General features: G+C 60.7%; 1 protein-coding gene across 2 annotated transcripts in view; it reads right to left on the reverse strand.

The window, feature by feature from the left end:
- Positions 1–16117, reverse strand: part of HIP1 (huntingtin interacting protein 1) — a 49842-nt gene that overhangs the window by 13828 nt on the left and 19897 nt on the right. Inside the window, exons 1-7 of one of the 2 annotated variants that reach the window (XM_054848118.1) lie at positions 12458–12654; positions 4403–4466; positions 3661–3803; positions 3187–3243; positions 2620–2700; positions 317–393; positions 7–68 (exon numbers count right to left, since the gene is read on the reverse strand). In XM_054848118.1, coding sequence (XP_054704093.1) covers positions 7–68; positions 317–393; positions 2620–2700; positions 3187–3243; positions 3661–3803; positions 4403–4466; positions 12458–12475 — 502 coding nt within the window. In that variant the 5' untranslated portion in view covers positions 12476–12654. Of the gene's footprint in view, positions 1–6; positions 69–316; positions 394–2619; positions 2701–3186; positions 3244–3660; positions 3804–4402; positions 4467–12457; positions 12655–16117 lie in introns of those variants that run through there. The other variant, XM_054848117.1, reaches the window with a different exon arrangement.

Here is a 16117-nt window from a genome sequence, read left to right on the forward strand (position 1 = left end):
GGTTACCTGTCTGGAAGAGGTTCAGCTCACACTCCAGGTAGTCAAACATCTCCACCGTCAGCTGAAAACTAGGAAAAAGGGATGAGGATTGGTTGGGGAGCGTCCGCGTGGCCACCCACGGGCCTCAGCCTGTGCCGGGTGCTCCGGCGTGGATGCACCAGCCTTGCCGGGGGCTCTGCCCGCTCCCCGCGCCCGTGGCAGGGCCAGGGGGAAGGCGCAAGGTCCCGTCCCTGGTCGTGCTGCCAGCGAGGTTGGGCAGCACCGTGCCACCCAGCCTGCCCCCCCACCCCCACCCCTGCCCCCGCCCCGCGCTCACAAATTATTGACGTCGTTCTCCCCCGCCTCGTCAAGCTGCCGGTCGGACATCTGGAGATTGCCGGGGAAGCGGGGATTCTGCGTGGGGAAACAGGAGTCGGGAAAGGGGTTCGGAGGATCTCCGGCTCCGAACACAGCTCTGGCAGCACCAGGGTTGCCGATCCGGCCGGCGGCCTCGGTGCGAGAGGCTGGGATGGCTCTTCGGATGCGCCAAGGCGGCGATGTCAGGGGGAAGGGGGGTAACACGAGGTGCGCTGAGCCCCGGTGACCGCAGCATCCCAGTCCACGGTGCCCCTATTCTCCCCAGCAAGAAAAGCCCGTTCTCCCTGGGCACAGAAACCTGCTGAGCAGGGAGGAGATGGGGCCGCCAGCTCACACACGGCATCGCCCAGGGCTGGAGGGGACAGAGCCAATATCTGCTCGGGGCAGGAGGGGAGAAAGCCTCTTCGCTCTGCCCACGCGTTTCGCGGAAGGTCTCATCACAGCTCCAAACCACATCAGGGTGGTCGGTACGGCCTGGCTTCAGAAAACATCCCTTTCCAGCAGAGCTCGGAAGGAAGGAAACGCCGTGGGTACGGACCCTGCCACAGCCCGTTGCTCTAAGGATGAGGGCGCTCGAAGCCACGCAGCGATGCGCTTGTGTGCAAGCCCACCGCAACTTCCCATCCCGCTCTTGGCAGCAGGCTGCTATTTTAACACCACTAGCTTATTCTATAAGAACGTATCTCCCTAAATAACAAGCCCCATCGATGTGAGCGTGGCTTCCTGAGGCACGACAGGGCATGCCGCAGCGCTTACTGTCAACTCGCTCCCCATCGCCCTGGCAGCCGGCACGGCACGCACGGAGCAGACCCGGAGCGGGTGTGCTCTCTCCAAAGGCTGAAGAAGGGACCTGCCCAGCAGCGCTGCTCCACAGCCTGGAAACAACCTCCTGATGAGGGGAAAAATCCCCTCTGGGATGGTCCCCTGGGATTCCCCCGGGATGCTCCCATTCCCAGGAGCACCCCACAGCCCAAGAGCCCAAAAGGGGAGAGAGAAAAAATGGATTTTGGTGACCGGCACTGATCATATATGTTTTCTGGAAGAGCGCTGGGTGGGACAGGATGGGGCATCGTGCTGACTCTGGCTGGGACCCATCCTGCAGCATCCCGTGCGTAGTGATGTTTACCAAGCTGGGCAGGTGAGAGAGGGCAGAAGCCCTGGGAGCACTGAGGCTGCTGGGCACCGAGAGGTTTGTTCTGTGCTACCTCATCCTGATTTCCTGATTTTCCTGATAAATCTTAAGGCAAGATTTATAGTCTGCAATGAACTGGGTGCTCATAAAAAAATCCTTAAACCTGTGACTCTGTTGAGGTTCTGCTGGGAAGAATGAAGCTGTGCATGCTCAGCGGTGCTCAGCTTAAGTTAATCATTATTTCCCCATCATTCTTGAACTTCCAGGCTGACTTGCTGCTCCCACTCCACCTTTCCTGCCCATATAAAAACCTTATTTTAGAAAGCACTGGAGTGCCTAGATCCAAACTTCAGTCCCAAGCAAAGGCAGGTTTCTACACACATTTCATTTCTCCTTTGCTGACCGTGGCAAATAACCCTCCGTGCTCACACGCCGGCTGGAGCCGGTGCTGCTTCTCATCCTCCTCCACGCACCAACAGGGACACCCCACCCGCCCAAATTCCCCGGCATCCCTCCCCACACTCGTGGTGACGCAGAAAAGCCGGGCCCCACCGCAGGGTTTTCCGGGGGATTTACAGCTCCGGTGCTGGCCCCTGCCCTGCCTGCACCGCCTCCTGCCTGTCCCTGCTGCCTGCGCTTGCTTTAGCCCTCACAGATCTTGCCAGGGCAGCACTGGGGATGGGCAGGAGCTGTTCCTATGGTGCGGCATGGTGTGGCACCCACAAGCCCTCCCCACTCCAGAACGCCACAGATTCTTCTACCTCTGCCCATCCAGGATACCTGGGAGGGGACGTGCACCCCAAAGCTGGGGGTCTCACTGCTTCTTGTAGCTCCCCAACTTCCAGCCCAGCCCAGGTGCCTCCAAGGAGCCCTGATCCACCATGAAACCATCCATCACTGAGGCACTGGTCCTTGGGCCACTTTTTGTCAGACTAAGGATGGACCCTGGCAGCCTGGGACATGTTCCATGGAGGCAGCAGGGTGGTCATGACAGAGGAGAGGACCCTCAGGGGTGACAGCACCGGGACAGCTCTGCCAGCCCATCCTGCACAGTAATGTTGCCGCTGCTTTCGCCCCAGCACCCCATCACCCAGCCCTTGCTGTGGCCGTGGGAACGGGACGATGCTCACCTTGGTGTGAAACTCCATCTTGGTTCTCAGCAGTTTGAGGTAGATGCTGCAGAGCTGTCCGTAGCCCTCGCTCAGGTGGCCCTGGGGACACCAAAAAGCTGTTGAGACCTGGGGCAGGCTGTGGAAAAGCCTTCTCCCCTAGCAGCATGAGCGACCTCTTCTCTCCCCCAAAACACAGCCAAACCCCTCCTCGCTGCCACGGGGGCTGCAGGCTGGCTTCCAACAAACGTGCTGAAAGGATTTGGTCAGGACCTTCTCATCACCTTTTCTGCAGATTCCAATGCTGTGGTCGATTGCCAGAGCTGAGTTTTACTGGGGTTTGCCATAAAATAGGAGGAAGGCATTTGATTTTGGTGGAAGGGGATATCGAATGCAACCACCAAACCCAGCCCGGAGAGGTGACGGCAGCCACGGCACAGCCACAGCTGAGCATCTGCTGAGCCCAGCTCCTCCTGGGTGAGACCACCATCCCAGCCAACACCACCCCCAGCCCGGCTGGGGTACCAGGTGCTGCCGAGGACCCCTGGGGCGTCCCCACTGCGGCGGCTGGAGAGGTCGGCCGCTTACCCACATCCTGCTCATGTCGCTCAGCTCGTTCTTGTATCTCATGGAGTCCTTCAGAACCTGGAGGAATGAGGATGAAAACAAGCAGGCAGCATGGGCAGCAGGCAGAGCAGCAGGGGAAGGCGTGCCGTGCTTGGAGCCGGCAACTGGGGTAAGGAAAGGGAGGTCTTGATGTCACTACCGCCAGCCCCAGGGTGCCTCAGTTTCCCCATCTGCCCCCAGGGCAGGAGGATCCTTGACGATGGCTCCCGCACCGACGCCGATGCCCTGCACCGAGCAGTTTCCTCCGGCGCTGGGGTTTTGTAGCACGGGGGGGGGGGGGTTGTGGGCAGAGCAGTGCCGGGAAGGCTTTGGCAAAGCAAGGACTGACCCCCAGAAAGGCGCCAACCCACCAGCACCTCCCACTGCCCCGTGCAGCCCCGCAGGGGAAAGGATTTGGCCCCGGGGCAGCTGCCAAGCTGAGCTTGCGGCACTCACGTTCGAGTGGCCGTCCCGGAGGAGTTTGTGGAAGACGTGGCAGAACTTCCAGCAGAGCACGGCGTTGCCTGACAGCGGCAGCCGGTTCACCACTGACCAGAAGGTCTGTGCCCCCTTCTCGTGGTGCGTGCCCAGGATGCATGGTGGTGGCCGGTCAAGGAAATGCTCCTCTCCACCCCAAAGCTGTCAGGTACCCACAGAGCCGAGGGGAGCGGGGCCACCCTGGGGATCTGATAAGCTGCCAAGCCTGGGCACACGCCGTCCCCTCTCCAGCCCCACACCACCGCTCTGGGAGCGCCGTGGCATGCTCGGGGCTGGGGCCGCGCCTCTGCCGAGCCATCCCGCCTGCTCTGCCCGGGATGCTGGGGATCCGTTTTTAGCAGCAGCACGCTGAAGAGCGCCCCGGGGGTAACGCACCCTCGCCCCAGGCAGACAACCTGCTGCGGGCACCCGCCCTCCCATGGGATGGCAGCGCCGGGAGCACAAGGCTGGGCACCCACCGACGAGCAAAGGCTGCGGCGGCAGCAGCAGGGATCCTGTGCCAGGCTGGAAAAACCCCAACCATCATCGAGAGCCCCCCAGGGTCCCATCCAGCCACCCTCAGCACCCCAGCAGCCAGCTCGCGGTGCTGGCCTGGCTGGGCACCTCTCCCCACGCGCCGCCTCGCCGCTGCCCCTTTTCCGGGCGGCCCCGGCCCCGCTCCCACGCTCGCTTGTCCCACGGCCAACTTTGGGAAGGATATTTCTGGCGTGTTTCTCCTTGACAGCCACTTCCTGCGCATTAATGGCCTTATTGATGCTGACAGTCTGCAAAAGAGAAGCAGTGGAGGGGGGTGAGATGGGAAGGGTTCGGGCTGCCCCCCGGTCCCCCCTCACCCACTGAGACCCCCGGGCTCCGCCGGCACCTGTCAGTGGCTGGGTCCCATCCAGGTCCCCAGCCCCAGCCCCTGCCAGCTGGATGCTGCCCGTTGCCGGATGCCTTTCAGGGATGTGGTTGGCATCCGCCAGGTTCAGCTGCTGCCAGGACTCATTTACTCAGCACAGTAATTAAAGCAGCGACCACAAAGGACCCTCTCCTGCCCTCAGGGCAGTGGGATGGGCAGAGGGAAGGCAAATCCCTCCCCTGCCCCAGGATCGGGGCTGCAGCCCACGGCTCCTACTCAGCTTTCAGGGGAGCTGAGTGGAGAGGGAGCTTTGGGGGGCACAGGGAATCCGGCAGCAGGACGGCGAGATCACGGTGCGCTGCAGAGCGGGGCAGGACCGTGGCTGCTCACACTGTCTGGCAGCAAAGGACACGGCCCCAGCTGCAGGATCGGAGGGGCAGGAGACAGACCCACTGCCCACAGCGCGGGCAGCTGCCCTGGCTGGCACCTGCTGCTGCCTCCCCACCCCACCGCCGACATGCGCATCCAGACGCGGCACCACCGGTCCCCCCGGCTGCTCGGACCCGCTGGGAGCCAGCACAGCCCTCCCGTGGGGCAGGCAGCGCTGCAGGCAGCCTCCCCAGCACAGCCCTGCCTGCAAGCTGTCCTTTTGCTCTCTGCCAGGAAAGGCAAGACCTGCCACGCAGACGTCAGGGACCTTGGGAAGCCCACGCTGAGGAGCCTGCGCTCCATTTAGCCTCCGGAGAGGCGGCAGCAGCCACTGAAAGCGTTAGCCGGGCAGGATTTTTAACCCTGCCCCACTGCAGCCCCTTGGGAAGCTGTGCCGGCAGCGGGGGGGATGCTGCGGCAGATCCTACACGGGAACGCGGTGATGCCGGTGCAGGGCTGCCCTCTCCCCGAGCTCCCACGTTGCTGGCAGCAGTGCTGTGAAGATCCCGCTGCCGAGGGAAGACACCCGTCTGGCTCAGCATTGCCAGAAGTAGCTAATTAATGATATAAACCAATTAAAGCAGGGGGATTAATCCCAGCGCCTTCCACACTGCAATCCTTCTTGCACCTCCACTTGCTCACCCTCTCTGAGATGGCCCCACCACGACTCTGCTGAGCGGGGCTGGGGGGGTCCACAGGCACCCCCATACGGCTGGGCATGGTCCAAACCCCGCCTCGTTGAGCCCGACTCACCTCCCCAGAAAGTCCCTCTGCCACCAAAGCATCCGCTGGCCAGAGCGGGGACAACGTGCTGAAGGGCTGAGACAGCTTCTGATCTCACCCACAGCTGCCAACCGCACCCCATCCCAGGGCCCAGCACCCCCTTAGCTGAAACACGGGGTCTGGGTCCTGATGCCCCAGTATGAACCAGTTCTGCTGGGGGGACACTGCTGCTCGCTCCAGGCGCGATGGCTGCTCTGCAGCAGGTCCGTCCGCACAGCCCCGCGGCGTTTGCAGCCCCATCCCTCCGCACTGGCTCTGCCAGGGTCCACGGCGGGTCTCCAGTCACACCAAGCTGCTCACCGCACTCACCACCAGGTCCCTTCTTACTGGTGACCATGGAAGTCATGGAGGAGACCAGTGAGGACCATGGAGGTGACCATGGAGGTCATCACTAAGATGCAGGAGGCTCATTTTGGGGTGGCAGGGGACCTGGATGGCCAGCTGCGAGACATGAGGATCCCGGTCCAGTGGTGGGCTGGACACGGACCAGAACCTGCATCTTCGCTTGGTTTTAAGGAGAGCTGAAACACTGGTGGCGGAGAAACCTGACCCCATCAGGCGTCCCTTCCCGAGGGGCTGGATGGAGGTGAGCAGGTTCCCAGCACAGGAGGACCAAGGGTGGGAGCCACCTCTGCAGCTCTGCCCGGCCCCATGGCTGCAGCCCCTTGTCATTTATGAAAACCATTATGAAAATTCAGCATCAGGCTCATTTTCCTCTTTGAAAATCCCAACAAAATCCTCAGGAAGGTGCCTCTCTGCCAGCGGCGGCAACCTGGAGCATGATGCCCACGTCCCAACAGCCATAGGTGACGCACGCCATGGATCTGGCTCCAGGTGCAGCCTGTCCACATCCAAAATCCCACTGCACAGCCTCGATGGTGCAGGCAGGCAGGGTGGTCACGATGGGCCACTCGGCACGGCGAGGAGCGCCAGACGGTGTTTAAACACATCTTGTCTTGACACAGGAGTCCTGGACCACAACTAGGAAGCCAAGCACGGAGCCAGAGCCAGCGAGGGGAAGCTCCAGCAGCTTCACCACAGCACAGGGTCTGCTCCCCCCGTCCTGGCAAGACCGGACAGGAGTGATCTCCAGAGGGAAGCAGTGCCGGGGGGGTGCCGCATCCCTGGGAAAGCTGGAAACGGAGCTCCCAGCTTAACTGCTGCTTCCTGCCGGCTCTTCCTGGTAAGGCAAGGACACGCGTTTCCAACCAAAGAGGCCCCCTGTGACCCCCCAGAGCGGGGAGACACGGTGGGAAGGTGACGGGGTCTGGCAGCCCCTGGCCCTGGGCAGCAGCCACCAGGACCCTCCATCCCCAAGCCCCCTGCTCTGTTTGCAGCGGATGTGACGTTCATGTGGACCGTGGAAAGGGCAGCAGCGAGGGACTGAGGCTGCAAGTGTCACCTGCAAGGGACGAGCGGGGTTGGGCAGGCCAACAGCAGCATACGCTCCCATCCACGAGTTTTGACTGCAAAACTGGGTCAAGGAGGGAAATTTGGGGGTGCCTTAAAAGAAAGCTCAGACCTCATTGCCACAGAGAGGGTTTTTCACCCCGACCTGGTGGGTGCTGCTTCCCAGCACTGTCTGGCACCTACAGCTGATGGTATTTTAATTTTAATTTAATTATGAGCTTCTACACCTGCCAGCCTCTCCCGCTGCCCCCGCAGCGCTGGGAGCATGGTGGGTGCAGGGAGCCTGCACGGGGCCGCCGGGCCCTTCCTCCAGCCCCACACCCCTCCCCGCTGCCGGGAAAGGAAACCCCTGTGTTTCCTCTTGTGCAACACCCGAAGCAGCGGGGCTGGGAGGGAAGCGAGAGGAGAGGCTGGTGGGGCCCCGTTTGCACCACGAGAGCTGTGAGGGGCTGACGCTGCCACGGCGGCCGCCCCCGTGCAGGGCCATGGGCCGCGGTGTGGGGCAGACCGCAGCGGAGCAGCACCCAGGGCAGGGCTGGGCCGTGGGTGGGCGAGCAGCACCATAACTGCCGCGAGCACCCACGCCGCGAGCACCCGTAACGCCGCGAGCACCGCTGGCGTTTCAAGCGCCGCTCGAGCGGAGCAAGGAAACCCCACGAGCACGGACAGGCTCAGGCCATTTGGGGGAGGAACAGAGTCAGGTATTACAGACCAGGGACGATCCGATCTAATATCTCTGCCCCGGAGCAGCGGGACCTGTCCGAGCGGCTTCTCCTCCCTCTGCAGCACCCAGGGGGTCCCCAGAAACCTGCGCGAGGTCTTTTCCCGTGACTCCACATGCCACCACAGCCCTGCCCCGGGGGAATTTAGCGCCATTCCCGCGGGATGCTGGGAATCCCACTGGCAAGGAGCACTGCCAGCCCTTGGGGCGAGCTGGACCACGTCCCGCAGGATCCCCCCCCCCGGCTCCTGACTCTCACAGGGAGACACAACAGCAGGGCTGAGCCACCGACAGCTCCGCGCTGGGGTGACCCCCCCAACCGTGGTTCACGTCAACTAAAACACCTCTCCGGGTGTGCAACCGCAGCCTCCAGACAGGGACAGAGGAGCCCAAAACCGCATGGAGGGACCCGGGACAGAGCGACAGAAACACTTCTCCCTCTGCCATGCATGTACCGCACCCTCGTCCCCTGCCAGGTCTCCCCAAATTATGCTCTCAGCCTCCTCTGAACTGCACGTCTCCCGGTCGGGGAAGAGCCACGCTTTGCTCAGGAGCTGCACGGCGCCTTCCCGCTTCTCCTTTCATTTCTAAAAGGAAATGAGTGTTGATTAAAGAATCCAGAGCTATTGCAAATTATTTGGAGAAACTGAGTAAGTCGCAGTGCAAATCCTCTTAGTAATGCTCCCTCATTTCTCCTTAATTCCTTTCTATAAATGGAGAGCTGGGATGGAGCATACCTCCGGAAAACCGCTCACAACCAAGCCCTGCGGACGCGGGGGCTCCAGGGGAAGCGAGCGAGCAGGGAGACCTGACTACAACCAGCCTGGAAAAAATCCATGAGCTTAACCAAAACGCAAATCCCAGCCTAGCAAAACTTCGCTCTGGCCCCGGAGGTGCGCGATACACAGGGGTGCAACAAGCTTTTCAGAGGGCGCATGTCTCTAAACATCGCTCGCCAACAGCAGCTAAAAGCAAATCACGGCTTCGCTGGGGCTCAGGAAAGGTTTTTCTCTGGCAAAATCCCAAAGCAAAGCCAGCTGGATAACGCTGGGGGTGCTCAACGCCCTGCTGGGGACCGGTGAGAGCTCCTAGGGAGAGCCGGGGCAGCTGCAGACCCCCCTCCGTGGCCTCGGGGCCTTCGACAGCAGCGGCCGGAGCAGGGAACAAGCCCGGCTTTGTGCCCGCCGGCAGCCGGAGGGAAAGGCGGGCAGAAGGGCAGGGCTGGCCGGCCGTGCAGGGCCAGGTGCCGGGCCTTGCACGCGCACGGGTGTATTTCTGTGTACAGGATAAGAGGATGCTCAGCACCAACAGGGTAACTTGTAGTCTTCCCGCTCAGTCCTAAATGCTCCCTTTGAATGGGGAGTGAGAGGAGACATTAAAAAATACCTTCCCATCATTTAATCTGGGCTATTTGGCCGCATCCACTGCTGGATCCATGAGTTCAGAAAGAAAGCACTGCTCTCCTGCCCGGCTACACGCCAGAGCTGCTCGAGGGATGAAGCGCCTTGACCAGGGCTGTGTGAGCATCTTCCTGAAGGTGTTGCTGCTCCTCTCGCCTCCTGCTCCCACCAGCCGAGAAATAATCCGCAAAATGGCACAAGCCTCAGATTTCCCTCCACTCGGGCCATAAAACCCACCACCTTTTCCCCAAAGCACTGTTGGCCCCCAGCGTTAGAGACCCCAAAACCTCGCTGCATCTGTTGGGGTTTGCTCCCAGTGGCAGTGGCTTGAGATGCACCTCTCTAGGAGGAGATGCCGACGCTCCCAGCTCGCATGCCAGCAGGAGAACGACCACCAAGGTGGACCAGAGACAGCCCTGAATCCCAAGGGACACCAGCATGGGGGTCTCAGGGGGGTGCTTGAGGACACCTTGCCCCACACCCTGCCCTGATGTCCCCCTGCCACCCCATGGCACACCCCAAATCAGAGTCACTGGGAAGATGGCCATGGGCAGCGTAAGCCACGATGGAAGCTGACGGCATCACCACGAGGGTCTTCTTGGCAGAGACCTGCACTGGCACTGCCACCTCCACATCTGCTCTCCCGAGGTTGGGAGGATGATGACTTCAGATCAATGTCACGCTTGTTCTACCCACCGTCAGCACTCATCCAGCGCATGGCAAAGCCCGATGTGAGTGTTGTGGAGAAGCTCTTCCAACACACACGGAGCTTCCAGGGGAGAAGCCACCTGGGCCAGGCCAGGAGGGGGTGATGTGATGTTCAGAGGTCTCCATCTCACAAGGAGACACAAGAGGATGGCAGCTGCTGTCCGACCCCCACCAAGGCCTTTGCCTTCTGAGCTGTAGTACTGTTCTCATGGTAGAAAAATGAAATTAAGTGGAAGGATACACATTCTGAGTGTATCTGAACAGACCACCCCACTAGCTGCCAGCTCCTCCTGAGGGCGGCATCAAAGCAGAGGTTGGGATCCACAGGGTGATGCGCCCATGAGGTGCATGTATAAGGACTTCACCCGCTGCTCCTCCTGGCCTTTCCAGAGCCTCCAGCGAAAATGATGAGTTGCACAGCATCACGAGAGCTGGGGCAGGATGAGGCAGCACAATCTGATTGCTCCTCCACCTTCGAGGCAAGCAAAAGGAAAGAACGAAGACAACCACCCAACTGACTTGTGGTAGGTCCCAAGGACTCGAGTGAGACATCCGATGCCAGGAGTGGACAGCCGGGTTGGTCACCAGCGGCTGGAAGGGTTTGGTTCCACCAACGCCAGAGACAAGAGCTTACTAGGTTGAACACATCACTGCCTACCATCGGGGGACCAGCAATCAAAGAGCTGGGCCACTGGATTTCTCTGGTGCCATAAATAATTTATGCAGATTAATTGGACATGTGTTTTTTAAATCTAGTTTAAGGAATATGGACTGTTCCAATACACAGATAAACCTTTGGGGAAAAAAAAAAAGGACAATGAGAAAACTGATTTGGGGAAGAACAGCTGCCAAAAAGCAAGGCTACAGAAGAAGCCAAACCTCACCAACGACCATCGGGGAAGCTGACACTGTAAAACTCGGATCCCTTTGAAGGTTCCAGATGACATAACAGTCAAAAGAGAAGTCAACCGAGGCTGCAGAAGAGCTTGGGGAGTGCTTTGGTCACCTCCAGCACCGTGAAGGGTGTCAGCATGGACCCTGGCTCCCGCTGCTGGGCACCCCACCGCAACTGGAGACCACAGAGCACAACCAGACCCCATCACGGGTGGCTGGATCCGAGGAGGGGGTGAAAACCAAGAGGGTTCCCAGGACCCCTGCACCTCTCCACAGCCGCTCCCCACGAAAAACACTCATTAACTTTTCTCACTTAATTATTGATACAGGCACTCCATGACTCGTGTCCCACATTGCCCAGCTGGCTCGGCCACGGCCGGAGCCTTTCCCGCAAACTGCCCCGTTAGCCAGGCTTTTAAGTGGGGATTTTATGCAAAGATAATCTCTTCCAGCAGCGGCAATTTCCAGCAGCGGGAGGATAACCGTGTTTTCCAGGGTCAGCAGTTCAGGAAGGTCCTCCACCACCTTCAAATATTCCTGAAACGTTCCCAATGGTCCTGAATGGAGTCTTCTGCTTCCCAGCAAGTGCAAATATTTGGGCACTTTTTGGAACAGAAGGAAATAAAGGAGCGAGGCTGGAGGATGCGGTGAGTAGATGCCAGGAGCTCATCTCCAGACGTGCATTTTGGTGATCAGCTGCCAGCCCAGGACTGCAGCAGGGACACCCGGGGTGCGTATCGCCCCAGCAGGATGCTCCAAAATTCCACGGAGCCGGGATGCCCGGGGATGCAGAGCCCGGCGGTGCCAAGGTAGCTCTGGTGGAAATCCTGCCTTGCAACGCCTCCAGTGAGCGGCAGCTCCGGCGAGCAGGACGGGGTGTCCCTCACCCGTTATCCCTCCAGGATGTCTGGATCCTGCAACGGAGCCGAGAACAGCCAGGACCATACGGGCTCCACGCTGCACCCGAGGGACCTTCCCTGTCCCTGACCCCGCTCTGCCGGAGCTCCGTGAAAAGCTGGATCCCTCTTCCCAGGTGAGCAGCGCAGGGGATGAACGTGCCTCCCTGCAGGAACGGACCCTAAACCCCCACTTTTCACCCCAAACTTGTTTCCATCCCTTATCCCTGGGTGAGGGGCTGCCCCACGTGCCGAAGGGGCTGTGACAGCAGCACCGCGCGTGGGGACACAGGTGTACGTGGGGACACGGGTGCTCGCGGCACCACCTGAACCCAGCCGCGTCGAAGACTGGGGGAAGCAAGTTACAACGGGTGGGTGGGAGCAAACCCCGAGCCGGGCTGCAGCAGCCCGGGAGGAAGATCAGCCTTAACTGCAGAGACGAGCCCCCCGATAACCTAAAGGGGGAAGCGCACGGCTCCCGCTGCCTCCCCAAACAGCCCCCCCCCCGGTTCACCCCGATTTTACACCAGGCTATCCGGGGGCTTGCAATCACCCCAAACTTCCCTGCGAAGGAGTTTCGCTGCGCGCAAACCCTTAGCCCAGGAATAAACCCGGCTGCCTCGCTCTGCCCCCCCCGCGGTGCCGGGGGGGGTCCCCGGGGCCGCGCACTTACCACCTTGCCCAGCTCCATGGCGGAGGCGCGGCCGGGGCTGCGGCCCCCGCGGGCGCTGGGTGCGGGCTCAGCGCGGCGCGGCGGTGCCCATGGCGGCGGTGCCCGTGGCGGCGGCCCCGCGGGGCGGCGGCGCTGGAAGGTTCTGCCGAGCGGCGGAGATGGGGGGGGGGGGGGGGGGCGCGCACCCGCGCACGGGCGCGCTCCCGCGAGGGGCGGCACAGCGGAGCGGGGGAGGGGGAAGAAGGGGAGGGGGCGGCCGCGGCGCTCCGCCGGAATAACAAAGGAGCCCCGCGGGGGCGCGCGTGGGGGTGGCCACGCGTGGGGGGGGCGGCACGCCACCGCCCACGCTGAACCGACCGCCCGCCCACCCGGGAGCGTCCCCCGCGGCGCCCGCCCGCTGCCCGCCGGGTGGTTTCGGGGCAGCGGCGAGCGGTTGGGGGGGGGCTCCGAGCCCCGGGGCAGCCTGACCGAGCCCCGGCCCGAGCCCCGGCCCCCCCGCCTGACCGCTGCCCCATCGCCAGGCCCTCTGCCCATCCCCTGCCCATCCCCTGCCCCACCAGCACCCCCCTGCCCATCCCCTGCCCATCCCCGTGCCTGGAGCAGAAGCTGCACCCGAGGCTCTGGCCCGTGACCCGCACAGGGTCCTCCTCGCACAGGAGCCCACTCGCTGTCGCAGTCTGGGCTCCAACAACAAAAGCAATTCAACGGGTGGAGTGATGGAGTCCCCTGACCTCAGTCCCCTGTCCTCGGGCAGGCTCACTGCCTGCATTGCCTGAACTCCGAGCAGGGATTTCCACCCCGCTGTGGGACAGGCAAACACCCACACAGGAGTCTTTTGCTTTTTCCCAGCTCCTACCAGTGCTCAAGAAGCACTTCAGCATTTTCCAATGGGATGCACGAAAGAAATCCAAATAACTCTTCTATTTTGCTATGACCCCCTAAAAGCAACCTCAAAGCAGGGAGGAGGAAAAGCACCGCAGCTGCCCCTCGGCTGAAGGTGGAGGAGAAGCTTCACGGCCCTAAGAAAAAACTGCTCCTGCGGTGCTGGCCCTGGCAGAACACGCTAATCCCCCGGGATTACTATAGTCTAGTCACGGCTCAGCCACTTACTCTGTGACAGTGACTTGGCCACTCTTAATAAGATAATGGGATCCCACATCCCTGCGGGGACCCACGGGGATGGAGCGCTGTCAGCCCCACGCCCTGCCAGCACCCAGCTCTGCACCCACCCAATTAGTCCCAGCCCTGGGTGGGGAGGGTGGGGGGCAGCAGCTTTTAGGGCCAAGACCCAGATCATGTTTTACTCAGGTGGTTGCTAAGCCTCTGCTGTGATTCCTGGGATGGACGGACAGACGGACAGACGGACAGACACACGCTTGGCAGCACTGCAGGCACACGGCTTGTTGGTTTTTTGCTGGACCAAATGTGTTTTGCTGGACCAGATGGCTTCAAGCAGCAGCTGAATTCCTTTGGGAGCAGAGTCTGGTCCCTGCTCCGAGCCCGGGGGTGAGCACTCGGCAGCACTCGGGGGGCAGGTACCTGCCCCAGTTGCGGGTACCTGCCCCAGTTGTGGGTACCTGCCCCCATCACGGATGCCTGCCCTGATTGCAGGTACTTGTCCCATCACAAATACCTGCCCCCATTGTGGATATCTGCCCCTGTCACGCCAGGCATGATGGGGCTCGACAGTCCCTATCGCGACAGGCATGACGGCATGTGTGCATGGCAGGAATGGTCTCTGCCACACCGGCCACGGGAAGCACGGTACCAATTCGGCATCCCTGGGACAGGGTACCCAGGCCCAAAAGCAGAGGGGATGAACCTGGAGTCGAGCATCGTGGCTGGGAAGGGGCAACGGGGTTTGCACCCTCCCCACACCGAAGCCCCTCGGTGAGCAATTCCCAGCTGTGCTCCTGGCATGGAAAGTGGGAGCTTGGGTCCTCGCTGTGCAGCCCAACCTCCGGCCTGGTGTTCCCCCCCACCCCACCCCCGCCGCAGCTTAATGGAATCCTGGAATTAATTCACCCTTAGCTGGGTTTAGCACCACCCTTAGCTGGGTTTAGTGTTGCTCTGAACCTGACACCGCAACTGCTGCTGCCTTGCTGTCCCGGGGGGATGTCCTGCAGATGCAGTCCACGCTTCCCAGAGCACCATCTCCAGAGGCACCAAGAGGCCACAGCCTCCAGAGGCCACAGCCCTGCAATTAGCACTTGGCCATCAGGTTTTAATGCCTCATTTGCATGAAGAGACCTTAGGGCAGGTATGTAAAGAGCACATCCTGCAAGGCACAGCCGAAAACAAAGAGCATCCTCTGGAGTAAAACCCAATCCCCCCCCACAGGCATAGGATGGGTGTGACTTCCTACGATGCCATCTGCATGGGAAATATATAGCCTGTAAAATAACAGGCAGGAACCATCCTTTAGCCATGTTAATTGGCGACACCCTGTAATACCATCAAAACCCACGTGCAGCCATGCCAACCTGCGTATGGGCAGTGTGCTCCCAACATTCCTCCTTAATCCCACAAATTAAGTCAGCTCGTCATCATTAACCTCATTTTTCAAAATCAAGCTTTCACGCAAGCTCACCCCTGAACCAACCATCTCAGCGGGTGCTACAGCCAGTTCAGAGAGAAGATTGTTACTGCAGTTATCGATGGTCTCCTATGGACACATGCAAGTGTCCGGCTGGTGCGGCACGGCCACAGCTGCCGCGTGGTTCCTTGTGGCTGAGCCGCTCTGGCTGGCAAAGCCTGAATTTTGGAGGCCACCAGGAAGCACTTGGGGAAAAGGCAGAGTCCACCCGGCTTCATAGCAAAGGGGGGTCTTCAGCTAGAAGGTAAAAATAAGAACTTGAAAATTAATTTAAAGGCAATTTCGGGAGGGTTCCCGGAGCAAAGGGAAACCCAGATTCCCCAGTGCCAAGCAAAGCTGTGCTCCCCAAACTGACAGCACCGAGTGGGGTCGGCAGTGCACATTACCACACCGGGGCTCAGGAGAGGCCAGTGTGACTGTGGGGACAAATCCCACCGCTACAGGGATGCAACAGGGTAAAAGGAATTTCCTTCTTGCTTTACCAAGCCCAGGGGAATTCCCTACTGTGGTTCAGCGCATCGCCGTGGAGAAACTCTGGTGCCAGCACACAAGAGCTGCTCCTGCCCCACATGGTGCTCCCGGGTTATTCCCAGGGGCTCCCGTAAAGATGTCAAGGTGCTGCCCTGCTGCTCTTTGCAGCTGCAGGAGCATCAGCTCTGCTTCCAGTTTCCTTCAACTGCTATAGATACAAACATATATATATTATACTTAACTCACTCGCACAAATCCACCGAAGGCAGTGCAATAAGTGAACTTGCTCTAGATCTCCGTGCCACTGCGGCACGAGCACGGGGAGATATACAGAGCATCCCAGTCGGGTGTGCAAACCCACACGCTTCATCTCAGGCTCCAGCAACTCTCTCCCGGACTGCATCCCATCCCAGCGATTCCAGATGAGCTTGCAGAGGACCAGCCCTAGAAAGCCTCTGCGGAGCGGATGCGCTCCAGTTGGGATGGAGGGAATGACCTTGTGAACGAAGGCAGCGCGGGGGCTGCTGGGGATGGCTGAAGGTGCTGCTGAAAAACCGCAGGGCACCAAAGGTGCTGCCTCCGCCAACCCCTCC

Source organism: Grus americana, chromosome 19, assembly GCF_028858705.1.
Source record: "Grus americana isolate bGruAme1 chromosome 19, bGruAme1.mat, whole genome shotgun sequence".
In the NCBI taxonomy this organism is placed as follows: domain Eukaryota; kingdom Metazoa; phylum Chordata; class Aves; order Gruiformes; family Gruidae; genus Grus; species Grus americana.